Here is a 16,595-nt window from a genome sequence, read left to right on the forward strand (position 1 = left end):
GTTGCTGGGGCTGGCGAGGGTGCAGCTGGAGAAGGTGCAGCTGGGTCTGGAGAGGGTGCAGCTGGACAGGGTGCAGCTGGGGGGTCTGGATAGGGTGCAGCTGGAGAGGGTGCCACTGGGTCTGGAGAGGGTGCAGCTGGAGAGGGTGCGGCTGGGGCTGGAGGGGGTGCAGCTGGAGAGGGTGCTGCTGGGGCTGGAGGGGATACAGCTGGGGCTGCAGAGGGTGCAGGTGGGGCTGGGGAGGGTGTGACTGGAGAGAGTGTTGCTGGAGTTGGAGAGGGTGCAGCTGGAGAGGGTGTTGCTGGGGCTGGCGAGGGTGCAGCTGGAGAAGGTGCAGCTGGGTCTGGAGAGGGTGCAGCTGGACAGGGTGCAGCTGGGGGGTCTGGATAGGGTGCAGCTGGAGAGGGTGCCACTGGGTCTGGAGAGGGTGCAGCTGGAGAGGGTGCGGCTGGGGCTGGCGAGGGTCAGCTGGAGAGGGTACTGCTGGGGCTGGAGGGGTGCAGCTGGAGAGGGTGCTGCTGGGGCTGGAGGGGATACAGCTGGGGCTTCAGAGGGTGCAGGTGGGGCTGGGAAGGGTGTAACTGGAGAGGGTGTTCCTGGGGCTGGCGAGGGTGCAGCTGGAGAGGGTGTTGCTGGGGCTGGCGAGGATGCAGCTGGAAAAGGTGCTGCTGGGGCTGGAGAGGGTGCAGCTGGAGAGGGTGATGCTGGGGCCTGCGAGGGTGTGACAGGAGAGGGCGCTGCTGGGGCTGGATCAGATGTAGCTGCAGAGGGTGCTACTGGGGCTGTAGAGGGTGCAGCTGGAGAGGGTGCTGCTGGGGCTGGCGAGGGTGCAGCTGGAGAGGGTGCTGCTGGGGCTGGAGGGGGTACAGCTGGGGCTGCAGAGGGTGCAGGTGGGGCTGGGGAGGGTGTGACTGGAGAGGGTGTTGCTGGGGCTAGAGGGGGTGCAGCTGGAGAGGGGGCCGCTAGGGCTGGCGAGGGTGCAGCTGGAGAGGGTGCTGCTGGGGCTGGAGGGGGTGCAGCTGGAGAGGGTGCTGCTGGGGTTGTAGAGGGTGCAGCTGGAGAGGGTGCAGCTGGAGAGGGTGCAGTTGGAGCTGTAGAGGATGCAGCTGGAGAGGGTGCTACTGGGGCTGGAGGTGGCGCAGCTGGAGGTGTTGCAGCTGGGGCTGCTGAGGGTGCTACTGGGGCTGGCGAGGGTGCAGCTGGAGAGGGTGTGACTGGGGCTGGAGAGGGTGCAGCTGGAGATGGTGATATTGGGGCTGGAGGGGGTGCAGCTGGAGACGGTGTAGCTGGGTCTGGAGAGGGTGCAGCTGGAGAGGGTGCAGCTGGGGCTGTAGAGGGTGCAGCGGGAGAGGGTGCTGCTGGGGCTGTAGAGGGTGCAGCTGGAGAGGGCGCTGCTGGGGCTGTAGAGGGTGCAGCTGGAGAGGGTGCTGCTCGGGCTGTAGAGGGTGCAGCTGGTGAGGGTGCTGCTCGGGCTGTATAGGGTGCAGCTGGAGAGGGTGCGGCTGGGGCTGGAGGGGATACAGCTGGGGCTGCAGAGGGTGCAGGTGGGGCTGGGGAGGGTGTGACTGGAGAGAGTGTTGCTGGGGTTGGAGAGGGTGCAGCTGGAGAGGGTGTTGCTGGGGCTGGCGAGAGTGCAGCTGGAGAGGGTGCTACTGGGGCTGGAGGGGGTTCAGCTGGAGAGGGTGCCGCTGGGGCTGGCGTGGGTGCAGCTGGAGAGGATGCTGCTGGGACTGGCGAGGGTGTGAATGGAGAGAGTCCAGCTGAGGTTGGAGAGGGTGCAGCTGGAGAGGGCGCTGCTGGGGCTGGAGGGGGTGCAGCTGGTGCTGGAGAGGGTGCATCTGGAGAGGGTGCTGCTGGGATGTAGAGGGTGCAGCTGGGGCTGTAGAGGGTGCAGCTGGAGAGGGTGCTACTGGGGCTGGAGGTGGTGCAGCTGGAGAGGGTGCAGCTGTGGGGTCTGGAGAGGGTGCAGCTGTAGAGGGTGCTACTGGGGCTGGAGGTGGTGCAGCTGGAGGGGGTGCAGCTGGGGCTGGAGAGGGTGCTATTGTGGCTGGAGGGGGTGCAGCTGGAGAGGCTGCTGCTGGGGATGTAGAGGGTGTAGATGGAGAGGGTGATGCTGGGTCTGGCGAAGGTGATTCTGGGGCTGGCGAGGGTGCAGCTGGAGAGGGTGCTACTGGGGCTGGAGGGGGTGCAGCTGTAGAGGTTGCAGCTGTGGGGTCTGGAGAGGGTGCAGCTGGAGAGGGTGCTACTGGGGCTGGAGGGGGTGAGCTGGAGAGGGTGCTGCTGGGGCTGTAGAGGGTGCAGCTGGAGAGGGTGCTGCTGGGGCTGGCGAGGGTGCAGCTAGGGTTGGAGAGGGTGCAGCTGGAGAGGGTGATGCTGGGGCTGGCGAGGGTGCAGCTGGAGAGGATGCAGCTGGGGCTGGAGACGGTGCAGCTGTAGAGGGTGCTGCTGGGGGGTCTGGAGAGGGTGTAGCTAGGGTTGGAGAGGGTGCAGCTGGAGAGGGTGATGCTGGGGCTGACGAGGGTGCAGCTGGAGAGGGTGCTGCTGGGGCTAGAGGGGGTGCAGCTGGAGAGGGTGCAGCTAGGGTTGGAGAGGGTGCACTTGGAGAGGGTGATGCTGGGGCTGGCGAGGGTGCAGCTGGAGAGGGTGCTACTGGGGCTAGAGGGGGTGCAGCCAGAGAGGGTGCAGCTGGAGAGGGTGCTGCTGGGGATGTAGAGGGTGCAGCTGGAGAGGGTGCATCTGGTGCTGGAGAGGGTGCAGCTGAAGAGGGTGCTGCTGGGGCTGTAGGGGGTGCAGCTGTAGAGGGTGCTGATGGGGCTGGAGAGGGTGCAGCTGGAGAGGGTGCTGCTGGGGCTGTAGAGGGTGCAGCTGGAGAGGGTGTTGCCGGGGGTGTAGGTGGCGCAGCTGGAGAGGGTGTTGCTGGGGCTGGAGAGGGTGCAGCTGCAGAGGGTGCTGCTGGGGCTGGCGAGGGTGCAGCTGGAGAGGGTGCTGCTGGGTCTGGAGAGGGTGCAGCTGGAGAGGGTGCTGCTGGGTCTGGAGAGGGTGCAGCTGGGGCTGACGAGGGAGTGACTAGATAGAGTCCAGCGGAGGTTGGAGAGGCTTGAGCTGGGTCTGGAGAGGGTGCAGCAGAGGGTGCTGCTGGGGCTGGAGGGGGTACAGCTGCAGAGGGTGCTACTGGGGCTGGAGAGGGTGCAGCTGGAGAGGGTGCTACTGGGGCTGGAGGGGGTTCAGCTGGAGAGGGTGCAGCTAGGGGGTCTGGAGAGGGTGCAGCTGGAGAGGGTGCTACTGATGCTGGAGGGGGTGCAGCTGGAGAGGGTGCAGCTGGGCCTGGAGAGGGTGCAGCTGGAGAGGGTGCTGCTGGGGCTGTAGAGGGTGCAGCTGGTGAGGGTGCTGCTGGGGATGTAGAGGGTGCAGCTGGAGAGGGTGCATCTGGTGCTGTAGAGGGTGCAGCTGAAGAGGGTGCAGCTGGGGCTGTAGGGGGTGCAGCTGTAGAGGGTGCTGATGGGGCTGGAGAGGGTGCAGCTGGAGAGGGTGCTGCTGGGGCTGTAGAGGGTGCAGCTGGAGAGGGTGTTGCTGGGGCTGTAGGGGGTGCAGCTGGAGAGGGTGTTGCTGGGGCTGGAGAGGGTGCAGCTGGAGAGGGTGCTGCTGGGGCTGGCGAGGGTGCAGCTGGAGAGGGTGCTGCTGGGTCTGGAGAGGGTGCAGCTGGAGAGGGTGCTGCTGGGTCTGGAGAGGGTGCAGCTGGGGCTGACGAGGGAGTGACTAGATAGAGTCCAGCAGAGGTTGGAGAGGCTTGAGCTGGGTCTGGAGAGGGTGCAGCAGAGGGTGCTGCTAGGGCTGGAGGGGGTACAGCTGCAGAGGGTGCTACTGGGGCTGGAGAGGGTGCTGCTGGAGAGGGTGCTACTGGGGCTGGAGGGGGTTCAGCTGGAGAGGGTGCAGCTAGGGGGTCTGGAGAGGGTGCAGCTGGAGAGGGTGCTACTGAGGCTGGAGGGGGTGCGGCTGGAGAGGGTGCAGCTGGGCCTGGAGAGGGTGCAGCTGGAGAGGGTGCTGCTGGGGCTGTAGAGAGTGCAGCTGGTGAGGGTGCTGCTGGGGCTGTAGAGGGTGCAGATGGTGAGGGTGCTGCTGGTGCTGTAGAGGGTGCAGCTGGAGGGGGTGCTACTGGGGTTGGCAAGGGTGCAGCTGGAGAGGGTGCTACTGGGGCTGGCGAGGGTGCAGCTGGAGAGGGTGCTGCTGGGGCTGGCGAGGGTTTGACAGGAGAGGATGCCGCTGGGTCTGGAGAGAGTGCAGCTGGAGAGGGTGCTACTGGGGCTGGAGAGGACGCTGCTGGGGCTGTAGATGGTGCAGCTTGGGCTGGAGAGGGTGCAGCTGAGGTTGGAGAGTGTGCTGCTGGGGTTGTAGAGGGTGCAGCTGGGTCAGGAGGGGGTGCAGCTGGAGAGGGTTCTGCTCGGGCTGTAGGGGTGCAGCTGGAGAGGGTGCTGCTGGGGCTGGCGAGGGTGCAGCTGGAGAGGGTGCTGCTGGAGCTGGCGAGGGTGCAGCTGGAGAGGGTGCTGCTGGGGCTGGATGGGGTGCAGCTGGAGAGGATGCTGCTGGGGCTGGAGAGGGTGCAGCTGTAGGTTCAGACAGAGGCAGATATTTCCAGAGATGATCCCATGCTGTGGGTGGGGCTGGGCAGTCTGCAGCTGTTGCGATGAGAAAGGGCTGAAGAGTAGACATTCTGAGGTTCAAGCAGGGCTCAGAGACGAACTGCACATGCAGAGGCGTGCCTGTCTTGGGGCACCTGACAGCCCCCCACATAAATGTCTAACAGTGGAACGTGTTTCGAGGTCAAACTCAATTACTTCTCTTCCTGTTCCCAGCTTCATTTTCAGGTCACTCTACCCATTCCCCTCCAAGTGTGGATTAACTGCCTGGTCACTCTAGTCATTCCCTTCCCAGTGTGGATTAATTGCCTGGTCACTCTACCCATTCCCTTCCAAGTGTGGATTAATTGCCTGGTCACTCTAGTCATTCCCTTCCATGTGTGGATTAATTGCCTGGTCACTCTAGTCATTCCCTTCCCAGTGTGGATTAATTGGCTGGTCACTCTAGTCATTCCCTTCCCTGTGTGGATTCATTGCCTGGTCACTCCAGTCATTCCCTTCCCAGTGTGGATTCATTGCCTGGTCACTCTAGTCATTCCCTTCCAGTGTGGATGCATTGCCTGGTCACTCTAGTCATTCCCTTCCCAGTGTGGATTCATTACCTGGTCACTCTAGTCATTCCCTTCCCAGTGTGGATTAATTGCCTGGTCACTCTACCCATTCCCTTCCAAGTGTGGATTAATTGCCTGGTCACTCTAGTCATTCCCTTCCAAGTGTGGATTAATTGCCTGGTCACTCTAGTCATTCCCTTCCCAGTGTGGGTTAATTACCTGGTCACTCTACCCATTCCCCTCCAAGTGTGGATTAATTGCCTGGTCACTCTAGTCATTCCCTTCCCAGTGTGGATTAATTGCCTGGTCACTCTACCCATTCCCCTCCAAGTGTGGATTAATTGCCTGGTCACTCTAGCCATTCCCTTCCCAGTGTGGATTAATTGCCTGGTCACTCTACCCATTCCCTTCCAAGTGTGGATTAATTGCCTGGTCACTCTACCCATTCCCCTCCAAGTGTGGATTAATTGCCTGGTCACTCTAGTCATTCCCTTCCCAGTTTTGATTAATTGCCTGGTCACTCTACCCATTCCCCTCCAAGTGTGGATTAATTGCCTGGTCACTCTAGTCATTCCCTTCCCAGTGTGGATTAATTGCCTGGTCACTCTACCCATTCCCTTCCCAGTGTGGATTAATTGCCCGGTCACTCTAGTTATTCCCTTCCCAGTGTGGGTTAATTACCTGGTCACTCTAGTCATTCCCTTCCAGAGTGGATGCATTGCCTGGTCACTCTAGTCATTCCCTTCCCAGTGTGGATTCATTACCTGGTCACCTTAGTCATTCCCTTCCCAGTGTGGATTCATTACCTGGTCACTCTAGTCATTCCCTTTCCAGTGTGGATTCATTACCTGGTCACCTTAGTCATTCCCTTCCCAGTGTGGATTCATTACCTGGTCGCTCTAGTCATTCCCTTCCCAGTGTGGATGAATTGCCTGGTTACTCTAGTCATTCCCTTCCCAGTGTGGATTCATTACCTGGTCACTCTAGTCATTCCCTTCCCAGTGTGGATTAATTGCCTGGTCACTCTACCCATTCCCTTCCAAGTGTGGATTAATTGCCTGGTCACTCTAGTCATTCCCTTCCCAGTGTGGGTTAATTACCTGGTCACTCTAGTCATTCCCTTCCAGTGTGGATGCATTGCCTGTTCACTCTAGGCATTCCCTTCCCAGTGTGGATTCATTACCTGGTCACTCTAGTCATTCCCTTCCCAGTGTGGATTCATTACCTGGTCACTCTACCCATTCCCTTCCAAGTGTGGATTAATTGCCTGGTCACTCTAGTCATTCCCTCCCCAGTGTGGATTCATTACCTGGTCACACTACCCATTCCCTTCCAAGTGTGGATTAATTGCCTGGTCACTCTACCCATTCCCTTCCAGTGTGGATTAATTGCCTGGTCACTCTAGTCATTCCCTTCCAGTGTGGATTAATTGCCTGGTCACTCTAGTCATTCCCTCGAGTGTGGATGCATTGCCTGGTCACTCTAGTCATTCCCTTCCCAGTGTGGATTCATTACCTGGTCACTCTAGTCATTCCCTTCCCAGTGTGGATTCATTACCTGGTCACTCTAGTCATTCCCTTCCCAGTGTGGATTCATTACCTGGTCACTCTAGTCATTCCCTTCCCAGTGTGGATTCATTACCTGGTCACTCTAGTCATTCCTTTCCCAGTGTGGATTCATTACCTGGTCACTCTAGTCATTCCCTTCCCAGTGTGGATTCATTACCTGGTCACTCTAGTCATTCCCTTCCCAGTGTGGATTAATTGCCTGGTCACTCTACCCATTCCCTTCCAAGTGTGGAATAATTGCCTGGTCACTCTACCCATTCCCTTCCAGTGTGGATGCATTGCCTGGTCACTCTAGTCATTCCCTTCCAAGTGTGGATTAATTGCCTGGTCACTCTACCGTTTCCCTTCCAGTGTGGATGCATTGCCTGGTCACTCTAGTCATTCCCTTCCCAGTGTGGATTCATTACCTGGTCACTCTAGTCATTCCCTTCCCAGTGTGGATTCATTACCTGGTCACTCTAGTCATTCCCTTCCCTGTGTGGATTAATTGCCTGGTCACTCTAGTAATTCCCTTCCAGTGTGGATGCATTGCCTGGTCACTCTAGTCATTCCCTTCCCAGTGTGGATTCATTACCTGGTCACTCTAGTCATTAACTTCCCAGTGTGGATTAATTGCCTGGTCACTCTACCCATTCCCTTCCAAGTGTGGATTAATTGCCTGGTTACTCTACCCGTTCCCTTCCAGTGTGGATGCATTGCCTGGTCACTCTAGTCATTCCCTTCCCAGTGTGGATTCATTACCTGGTCACTCTAGTCATTCCCTTCCCAGTGTGGATTCATTACCTGGTCACTCTAGTCATTCCCTTCCCAGTGTGGATTCATTACCTGGTCACTCTAGTCATTCCCTTCCCAGTGTGGATTCATTACCTGGTCACTCTAGTCATTCCCTTCTCAGTGTGGATTCATTACCTGGTCACTCTAGTCATTCCCTTCCCAGTGTGGATTAATTGCCTGGTCACTCTACCCATTCCCTTCCAAGTGTGGATTAATTGCCTGGTCACTCTACCCATTCCCTTCCAGTGTGGATGCATTGCCTGGTCACTCTAGTCATTCCCTTCCCAGTGTGGATTCATTACCTGGTCACTCGAGTCATTCCCTTCCCAGTGTGGATTCATTACCTGGTCACTCTAGTCATTCCCTTCCAAGTGTGGATTAATTGCCTGGTCACTCTACCCATTCCCTTCCAGTGTGGATGCATTGCCTGGTCACTCTAGTCATTCCCTTCCCAGTGTGGATTCATTACCTGGTCATTCTAGTCATTCCCTTCCCTGTGTGGATTAATTGCCTGGTCACTCTAGTCATTCCCTTCCAGTGTGGATGCATTGCCTGGTCACTCTAGTCATTCCCTTCCCAGTGTGGATTCATTACCTGGTCACTCTACTCATTCCCTTCCCAGTGTGGATTAATTGCCTGGTCACTCTACCCATTCCCTTCCAAGAGTGGATTAATTGCCTGGTTACTCTACCCATTCCCTTCCAGTGTGGATGCATTGCCCGGTCACTCTAGTCATTCCCTTCCCAGTGTGGATTCATTACCTGGTCACTCTAGTCATTCCCTTCCCAGTGTGGATTCATTACCTGGTCACTCTAGTCATTCCCTTCCCAGTGTGGATTCATTACCTGGTCACTCTAGTCATTCCCTTCCCAGTGTGGATTCATTACCTGGTCACTCTAGTCATTCCCTTCCCAGTGTGGATTCATTACCTGGTCACTCTAGTCATTCCCTTCCCAGTGTGGATTCATTACCTGGTCACTCTAGTCATTCCCTTCCCAGTGTGGATTAATTGCCTGGTCACTCTACCCATTCCCTTCCAAGTGTGGATTAATTGCTTGGTCACTCTACCCATTCCCTTCCAAGTGTGGATTAATTGCCTGGTCACTCTACCCATTCCCTTCCAGTGTGGATGCATTGCCTGGTCACTCTAGTCATTCCCTTCCCAATGTGGATTCATTACCTGGTCACTCTAGTCATTCCCTTCCCAGTGTGGATTCATTACCTGGTCACTCTAGTCATTCCCTTCCCAGTGTGGATTAATTGCCTGGTCACTCTACCCATTCCTTTCCAAGTGTGGATTAATTGCCTGGTCACTCTACCCATTCCCTTCCAGTGTGGATGCTTTGCCTGGTCACTCTAGTCATTCCCTTCCCAGTGTGGATTCATTACCTGGTCACTCGAGTCATTCCCTTCCCAGTGTGGATTCATTACCTGGTCACTATAGTCATTCCCTTCAAAGTGTGGATTAATTGCCTGGCCACTCTACCCATTCCCTTCCAGTGTGGATGCTTTGCCTGGTCACTCTAGTCATTCCCTTCCCAGTGTGGATTCATTACCTGGTCACTCGAGTCATTCCCTTCCCAGTGTGGATTCATTACCTGGTCACTATAGTCATTCCCTTCAAAGTGTGGATTAATTGCCTGGCGACTCTACCCATTCCCTTCCAGTGTGGATGCATTGCCTGGTCACTCTAGTCATTCCCTTCCCAGTGTGGATTCATTACCTGGTCACTCTAGTCATTCCCTTCCCAGTGTGGATTCATTACCTGGTCACTCTAGTCATTCCCTTCCCTGTGTGGATTAATTGCCTGGTCACTCTAGTCATTCCCTTCCAGTGTGGATGCATTGCCTGGTCACTCTAGTCATTCCCTTCCCAGTGTGGATTCATTACCTGGTCACTCTAGTCATTCCCTTCCCAGTGTGGATTCATTACCTGGTCACTCTAGTCATTCCCTTCCCTGTGTGGATTAATTGCCTGGTCACTCTAGTCATTCCCTTCCAGTGTGGATGCATTGCCTGGTCACTCTAGTCATTCCCTTCCCAGTGTGGATTCATTACCTGGTCACTCTAGTCATTCCCTTCCCAGTGTGGATTAATTGCCTGGTTACTCTACCCATTCCCTTCCAAGCGTGGATTAATTGCCTGGTCACTCTACCCATTCCCTTCCAAGTGTGGATTAATTGCCTGGTCACTCTACCCATTCCCTTCCAGTGTGGATGCATTGACTGGTCACTCTAGTCATTCCCTTCCCAGTGTGGAATAATTACCTGGTCACTCTAGTCATTCCCTTCCCAGTGTGGATTCATAACCTGGTCACTCTAGCCATTCCCTTCCAAGTGTGGATTAATTGCCTGGTCACTCTAGTCATTCCCTTCCCAGTGTGGATTCATTACCTGGTCACTCTAGTCATTCCCTTCCCAGAGTGGATTCATTACCTGGTCACTGTATTCATTCCCTTCCAAGTGTGGATTAATTTCCTGGTCACTCTACCCATTCCCTTCCAGTGTGGATGCATTGCCTGGTCACTCTAGTCATTCCCTTCCCAGTGTGGATTCATTACCTGGTCACTCTAGTCATTCCCTTCCCAGTGTGGATTCATTACCTGGTCACTCTAGTCGTTCCCTTCCAGTGTGGATTAATTGCCTGGTCACTCTAGTCATTCCCTTCCAGTGTGGATGCATTGCCTGGTCACTCTAGTCATTCCCTTCCAGTGTGGATTAATTGCCTGGTCACTCTACCCATTCCCTTCCAGTGTGGATGCATTGCCTGGACACTTTAGTCATTCCCTTCCCAGTGGGGATTCATTACCTTGTCACTGTAGTCATTCCCTTCCCAGTGTGGATTCATTACCTGGTCACTCTAGTCATTCCCTTCCAGTGTGGATTAATTGCCTGGTCACTGTAGTCATTCCCTTCCAAGTGTGGATTAATTGCCTGGTCGCTCTACCCATTCCCTTCCAGTGTGGATGCATTGCCTGGTCACTCTAGTCATTCCCTTCCCAGTGTGGATTCATTACCTGGTCACTCTAGTCATTCCCTTCCCAGTGTGGATTCATTACCTGGTCACTCTAGTCATTCCCTTCCAGTGTGGATTAATTGCCTGGTCACTCTAGTCATTCCCTTCCCAGTGTGGATTCATTACCTGGTCACTCTAGTCATTCCCTTCCCAGTGTGGATTAATTACCTGGTCACTCTAGTCATTCCCTTCCCAGTGTGGATTCATTACCTGGTCACTCTAGTCATTCCCTTCCCAGTGTGGATTAATTGCCTGGTCACTCTACCCATTCCCTTCCAAGTGTGGATTAATTGCCTGGTCACTCTAGTCATTCCCTTCCCAGTGTGGGTTAATTACCTGGTCACTCTACCCATTCCCTTCCCAATGTGGATTCATTGCCTGGTCACTCTAGTCATTCCCTTCCAAGTGTGGATTAATTGCCTGGTCACTCTAGTCATTCCCTTCCCAGTGTGGATTCATTACCTGGTCACTCTAGCCATTCCCTTCCCAGTGTGGATTCATTACCTGGTCACTCTAGTCATTCCCTTCCCAGTGTGAATTAATTACCTGGTCACTCTACCCATTCCCTTCCCAATGTGGATTCATTGCCTGGTCACTCTAGTCATTCCCTTCCAAGTGTGGATTAATTGCCTGGTCACTCTAGTCATTCCCTTCCCAGTGTGGATTCATTACCTGGTCACTCTAGTCATTCCCTTCCCAGTGTGGATTCATTACCTGGTCACTCAAGTCATTCCCTTCCCAGTGTGGATTCATTACCTGGTCACTCTAGTCATTCCCTTCCCAGTGTGGATTCATTACCTGGTCACTCTACCCATTCCCTTCCCTGTGTGGATTAATTGCCTGATTACTCTAGTCATTCCCTTCCCAGTGTAGATTCATTGCCTGGTCACTCTAGTCATTCCCTTCCCAGTGTGGATTCATTACCTGGTCACTCTACCCATTCCCTTCCAGTGTGGATTATTTGCCTGGTCACTCTAGTCATTCCCTTCCAGTGAGGATGCATTATCTGGTCACTCTACCCATTCACTTCCAGTGGGGATTCATTACCTGGTCACTCTAGTCATTCCCTTCCCAGTGTGGATTCATTACCTGGTCACTCAAGGCATTCCCTTCCCAGTGTGGATTCATTACCTGGTCACTCTAGTCATTCCCTTCCCAGTGTGGATTTATTACCTGGTCACTCTACCCATTCCCTTCCCTGTGTGGATTAATTGCCTGATTACTCTAGTCATTCCCTTCCCAGTGTAGATTCATTGCCTGGTCACTCTAGTCATTCCCTTCCCAGTGTGGATTCATTACCTGATCACTCTACCCATTCCCTTGCCTATGTGGATTAATTGCCTGGTTAATCTAGTCATTCCCTTCCCAGTGTAGATTCATTGCCTGGTCACTCTAGTCATTCCCTTCCCAGTGTGGATTCATTACCTGGTCACTCTAGTCATTCCCTTCCCAGTGTGGATTCATTACCTGGTCACTCTAGTCATTCCCTTCCAGTGTGGATTAATTGCCTGGTCACTCTAGTCATTCCCTTCCAGTGTGGATGCATTGCATTGCCTGGTCACTCTAGTCATCTAGTCATTCCCTTCCCAGTGTAGATTCATTGCCTGGTCACTCTAGTCATTCCCTTCCCAGTGTGGATTAATTGCCTGGTCACTCTAGTCATTCCCTTCCAGTGTGGATGCATTGCCTGGTCACTCTAGTCATTCCCTTCACAGTGTGGATTAATTACCTGGTCATTCTACCCATTCCCTTCCCTGTGTGGATTAATTGCCTGGTTACTCTACCCATTCCCTTCCCTGTGTGGATTAATTACCTGGTCACTCTAGTCATTCCCTTCCCAGTGTAGATTCATTGCCTGGTCACTCTAGTCATTCCCTTCCCAGTGTGGATTCATTACCTGGTCACTCTACCCATTCCCTTCCCTGTGTGGATTAATTGCCTGGTTAATCTAGTCATTCCCTTCCCAGTGTAGATTTATTGCCTGGTCACTCTAGTCATTCCCTTCCAGTGAGGATGCATTACCTGGTCACTCTACCCATTCACTTCCAGTGGGGATTCATTACCTGGTCACTCTCGTCATTCCCTTTCCAGTGTAGATTCATTGCCTGGTCACTCTAGTCATTCCCTTCCCAGTGTGGATTCATTACCTGATCACTCTACCCATTCCCTTGCCTGTGTGGATTAATTGCCTGGTTAATCTAGTCATTCCCTTCCCAGTGTAGATTCATTGCCTGGTCACTCTAGTCATTCCCTTCCCAGTGTGGATTCATTACCTGGTCACTCTAGTCATTCCCTTCCAGTGTGGATTAATTGCCTGGTCACTCTAGTCATTCCCTTCCAGTGTGGATGCATTGCATTGCCTGGTCACTCTAGTCATCTAGTCATTCCCTTCCCAGTGTAGATTCATTGCCTGGTCACTCTAGTCATTCCCTTCCCAGTGTGGATTAATTGCCTTGTCACTCCAGTCATTCCCTTCCAGTGTGGATGCATTGCCTGGTCACTCTAGTCATTCCCTTCACAGTGTGGATTAATTACCTGGTCATTCTACCCATTCCCTTCCCTGTGTGGATTAATTGCCTGGTTACTGTACCCATTCCCTTCCCTGTGTGGATTAATTACCTGGTCACTCTAGTCATTCCCTTCCCAGTGTAGATTCATTGCCTGGTCACTCTAGTCATTCCCTTCCCAGTGTGGATTCATTACCTGGTCACTCTACCCATTCCCTTCCCTGTGTGGATTAATTGCCTGGTTACTCTAGTCATTCCCTTCCCAGTGTAGATTCATTGCCTGGTCACTCTAGGCATTCCCTTCCCAGTGTGGATTCATTACCTGGTCACTCTAGTCATTCCCTTCCAGTGTGGATTAATTGCCTGGTCACTCTCGTCATTCCCTTCCAGTGTGGATGCATTGCCTGGTCACTCTACTTATTCCCTTCCCAGTGTGGATTCATTACCTGGTCACTCTACCCATTCCCTTCCAAGTGTGGATTAATTGCCTGGTCACTCTAGTCATTCCCTTCACAGTGTGGATTAATTACCTGGTCACTCTACCCATTCCCTTCCCTGTGTGGATTAATTGCCTGGTTACTCTAGTCATTCCCTTCCCAGTGTAGATTCATTGCCTGGTCACTCTAGTCATTCCCTTCCCAGTGTAGATTCATTGCCTGGTCACTCTAGTCATTCCCTTCACAGTGTGGATTAATTACCTGGTCACTCTACCCATTCCCTTCCCTGTGTGGATTAATTGCCTGTTTACTCTAGTCATTCCCTTCCCAGTGTGGGTTCATTACCTGGTCACTCTACCCATTCCCTTCCAAGTGTGGATTAATTGCCTGGTCACTCTAGTCATTCCCTTCCAAGTGTGGATTCATTGCCTGTTCACTCTAGTCATTCCCTTCCAAGTGTGGATTAATTGCCTGGTCACTCTAGTCATTCCCTTCCCTGTGTGGATGCATTGCCTGGTCACTCTAGTCATTCCCTTCCCAATGTGGATTCATTACCTGGTCACTCTACCCATTCCCTTCCCAATGTGGATTCATTGCCTGGTCACTCTAGTCATCCCCTTCCAAGTGTGGATTAATTGCCTGGTCACTCTAGTCATTCCCTTCCAAGTGTGGATTAATTGCCTGGTCACTCTAGTCATTCCCTTCCAAGTGTGGATTAATTGCCTGGTCACTCTAGTCATTCCCTTCCCTGTGTGGATGCATTGCCTGGTCACTCTAGTCATTCCCTTCCCAATGTGGATTCATTACCTGGTCACTCTACCCATTCCCTTCCCAATGTGGATTCATTGCCTGGTCACTCTAGTCATTCCCTTCCAAGTGTGGATTCATTACCTGGTCACTCTACCCATTCCCTTCCCAATGTGGATTCATTGCCTGGTCACTGTAGTCATTCCCTTCCAAGTGTGGATTAATTGCCTGGTCTCTCTAGTCATTCCCTTCCCAGTGTGGGTTCAATGCCGATCACTCTTCCCATAACTTTCCCGATGTTGATTAATTGCCAGGTCACTCTTACCGTTCCCTGACAAATGTGGATTAATTGCCAGGTCACTCTACCCATTCCCTCTACGCAATGTGGATTCATTGCCAGGTCACTCTAACCATTCCCTTCCCAATGTATGTTAATTGCCAGGACAATCTACCAATTCCCTACCCAATGTATATTAATTGCCAGGTCAATCTACCCATTCCCTACCCAATGTATATTAATTCCCAGGTCAATCTACCCATTCCCTACCCAATGTATATTAATTGCCAGGTCAATCTATCCATTCCCTACCCAATGTCGAGCTTTAGAACTGTAGCTTTTATTTATTTATTTATTTATTTTTAATGTGTTATAGTCTATAAATATACGTTACACATGACAAATAAATGTAACAAAATAAAACAAGTTTCAAAACAATTTTCAAGAAATAACAATTTCAAAACAATTTACAAAATACATAAAAACATACTATTTACAATTTACAATGAATAAAGAGGTGAAAAGAAAACCAGACCATAGTTACATTAATTTTACAACACATGTCTTCACGATAAGCAACAGTGCACCCAAATCAGGGCACACTCAAGACATATCGGAGTTTCACTCACTCATATTCAAGAAACACAAAGGAGATGCAAGATCTTATTTTCCAATAGCAAATGGTAAGTAGCTATTATTCTTTGCTTTTCAGAGAAATAGAGATGTAGAACTTTCTGGCTAAGAATTCATTTCCCCCATTCAAGGAAATCAATTCAAATGGATATTTCCAATAAGCTCTCAATACATAACCATACATTGTACATAGCCAAAAAAAGATTGATGTTCATTGAATTAATACTACGGCGCCAGAAGGCTGTTGTTGTTATGTACTCACAGTTGTGAACATATTTACTATAGTGGGTCAGATAAGTTGTTAATAATTTAGGACAGTTCATTAGAACATGTTTACCAGTTTCAACTGTTGAGTGGTTCTTACACAGCCGGCAATAGCGTTCCGAATAGGGAATCTGTTTTACTACGCCTACATTGGCCAGGACCGGGAGATGGTTCAACCTAAGTAGCAAGATGAAACGTCTTACTCTCACTGTCGGACATAAATTGAAGTAGAATTGCGGTTTTTTATATGTATATAACATATACGTGATAAAGTGATATTTCTTAAGTTTTTCCAAGTGAGAGTAATTCTCAAGCCAGTCACCCAAGTCAGCCTTTTTTTGTAATGCCCTTTTTGATCTAAGAGTGAATTCCCCATCGCAAGTGTACCATCCAATTTCTTTCAGGTATATCTCAGCTTTAGCTCTCAGGGGTAATTTCCCGGTATTTCTAATCATCTCTTTAATCATGGTTTTCAATAATTGGTTACCAGATGTATTCAACATTAGAAGATACAGTTCAGCCCTTTTCTTGAGAACCGGCAATTTTAGAGAATTTAAGCCCAATTCAAGCCTGATGATGGCCATTGGTATGCAGTTCGGGAGGCCAAGAATTCTCTTCCAATATTTGCTTTCCGCAACCTGCTGCCAATCAAGGTTAGAACTGTATCACTGCCACCGTTTTTATCGTTCCACTGCAAATACGCATCACCACTTCCAAAGGGCCCTCATATGAACCAGATAACACAAGGACTGCACTCTCGTGGGAGTTCATGTTATAATGGGAGCTGTGTTATATTGAGAGCATTTTAAAAATAATAGAGAGCTGTGTTATGTTGGGAGCTGTGTTATTTTGGGAACATTGTTATGATGAGGCCTGTGCTATAATGAGAGGTGTGTTATTATGAGAGCTGTGTTATCATGAGAGCTGTGTTATATTGGGCACTGTTTTCTAACGGGAACTGTGCTATATTGAGAGCAATCTTATAATGAGAACTGCATTATGTAGGGAACTGTGTTATATACGGAGCCGTCTTATAAAGAGAGCTATGTTATAATGGGAGTTATGTGGTAATGGGAGGTATGCTATTGTGAGAGCTGTGTGCAATTTGGCGCTTTGTTGTAGTGGGAGCAGTGTTATAATGAGAGGTATGATATAATGAGAGGCGTGTTATATTAGGCACTGTGTTATA

At 51.8% G+C, this 16,595-nt stretch overlaps 2 protein-coding genes across 4 annotated transcripts in view; one reads left to right on the forward strand and one right to left on the reverse strand.

Annotated features, from left to right (window-relative positions):
- TAFA2 (TAFA chemokine like family member 2) overlaps positions 1–16,595 on the forward strand; it is a 1,145,470-nt gene that overhangs the window by 12,621 nt on the left and 1,116,254 nt on the right. The gene's annotated exons all lie outside the window — the stretch shown is intronic.
- On the reverse strand, positions 752–15,990 carry LOC138514746 (uncharacterized). Its single transcript, XM_069630131.1, has 3 exons — positions 15,794–15,990; positions 1,654–3,066; positions 752–1,529 (listed from the first exon to the last, which is right to left on the reverse strand). Exons 1-3 carry the CDS (start codon positions 15,988–15,990, stop codon positions 752–754), a joined length of 2,388 nt encoding a protein of 795 aa, XP_069486232.1.

The sequence above is a fragment of the Ambystoma mexicanum genome, chromosome 12 (assembly GCF_040938575.1).
Source record: "Ambystoma mexicanum isolate Mex_15411 chromosome 12, UKY_AmexF1_1, whole genome shotgun sequence".
In the NCBI taxonomy this organism is placed as follows: Eukaryota; Metazoa; Chordata; class Amphibia; order Caudata; family Ambystomatidae; genus Ambystoma; species Ambystoma mexicanum.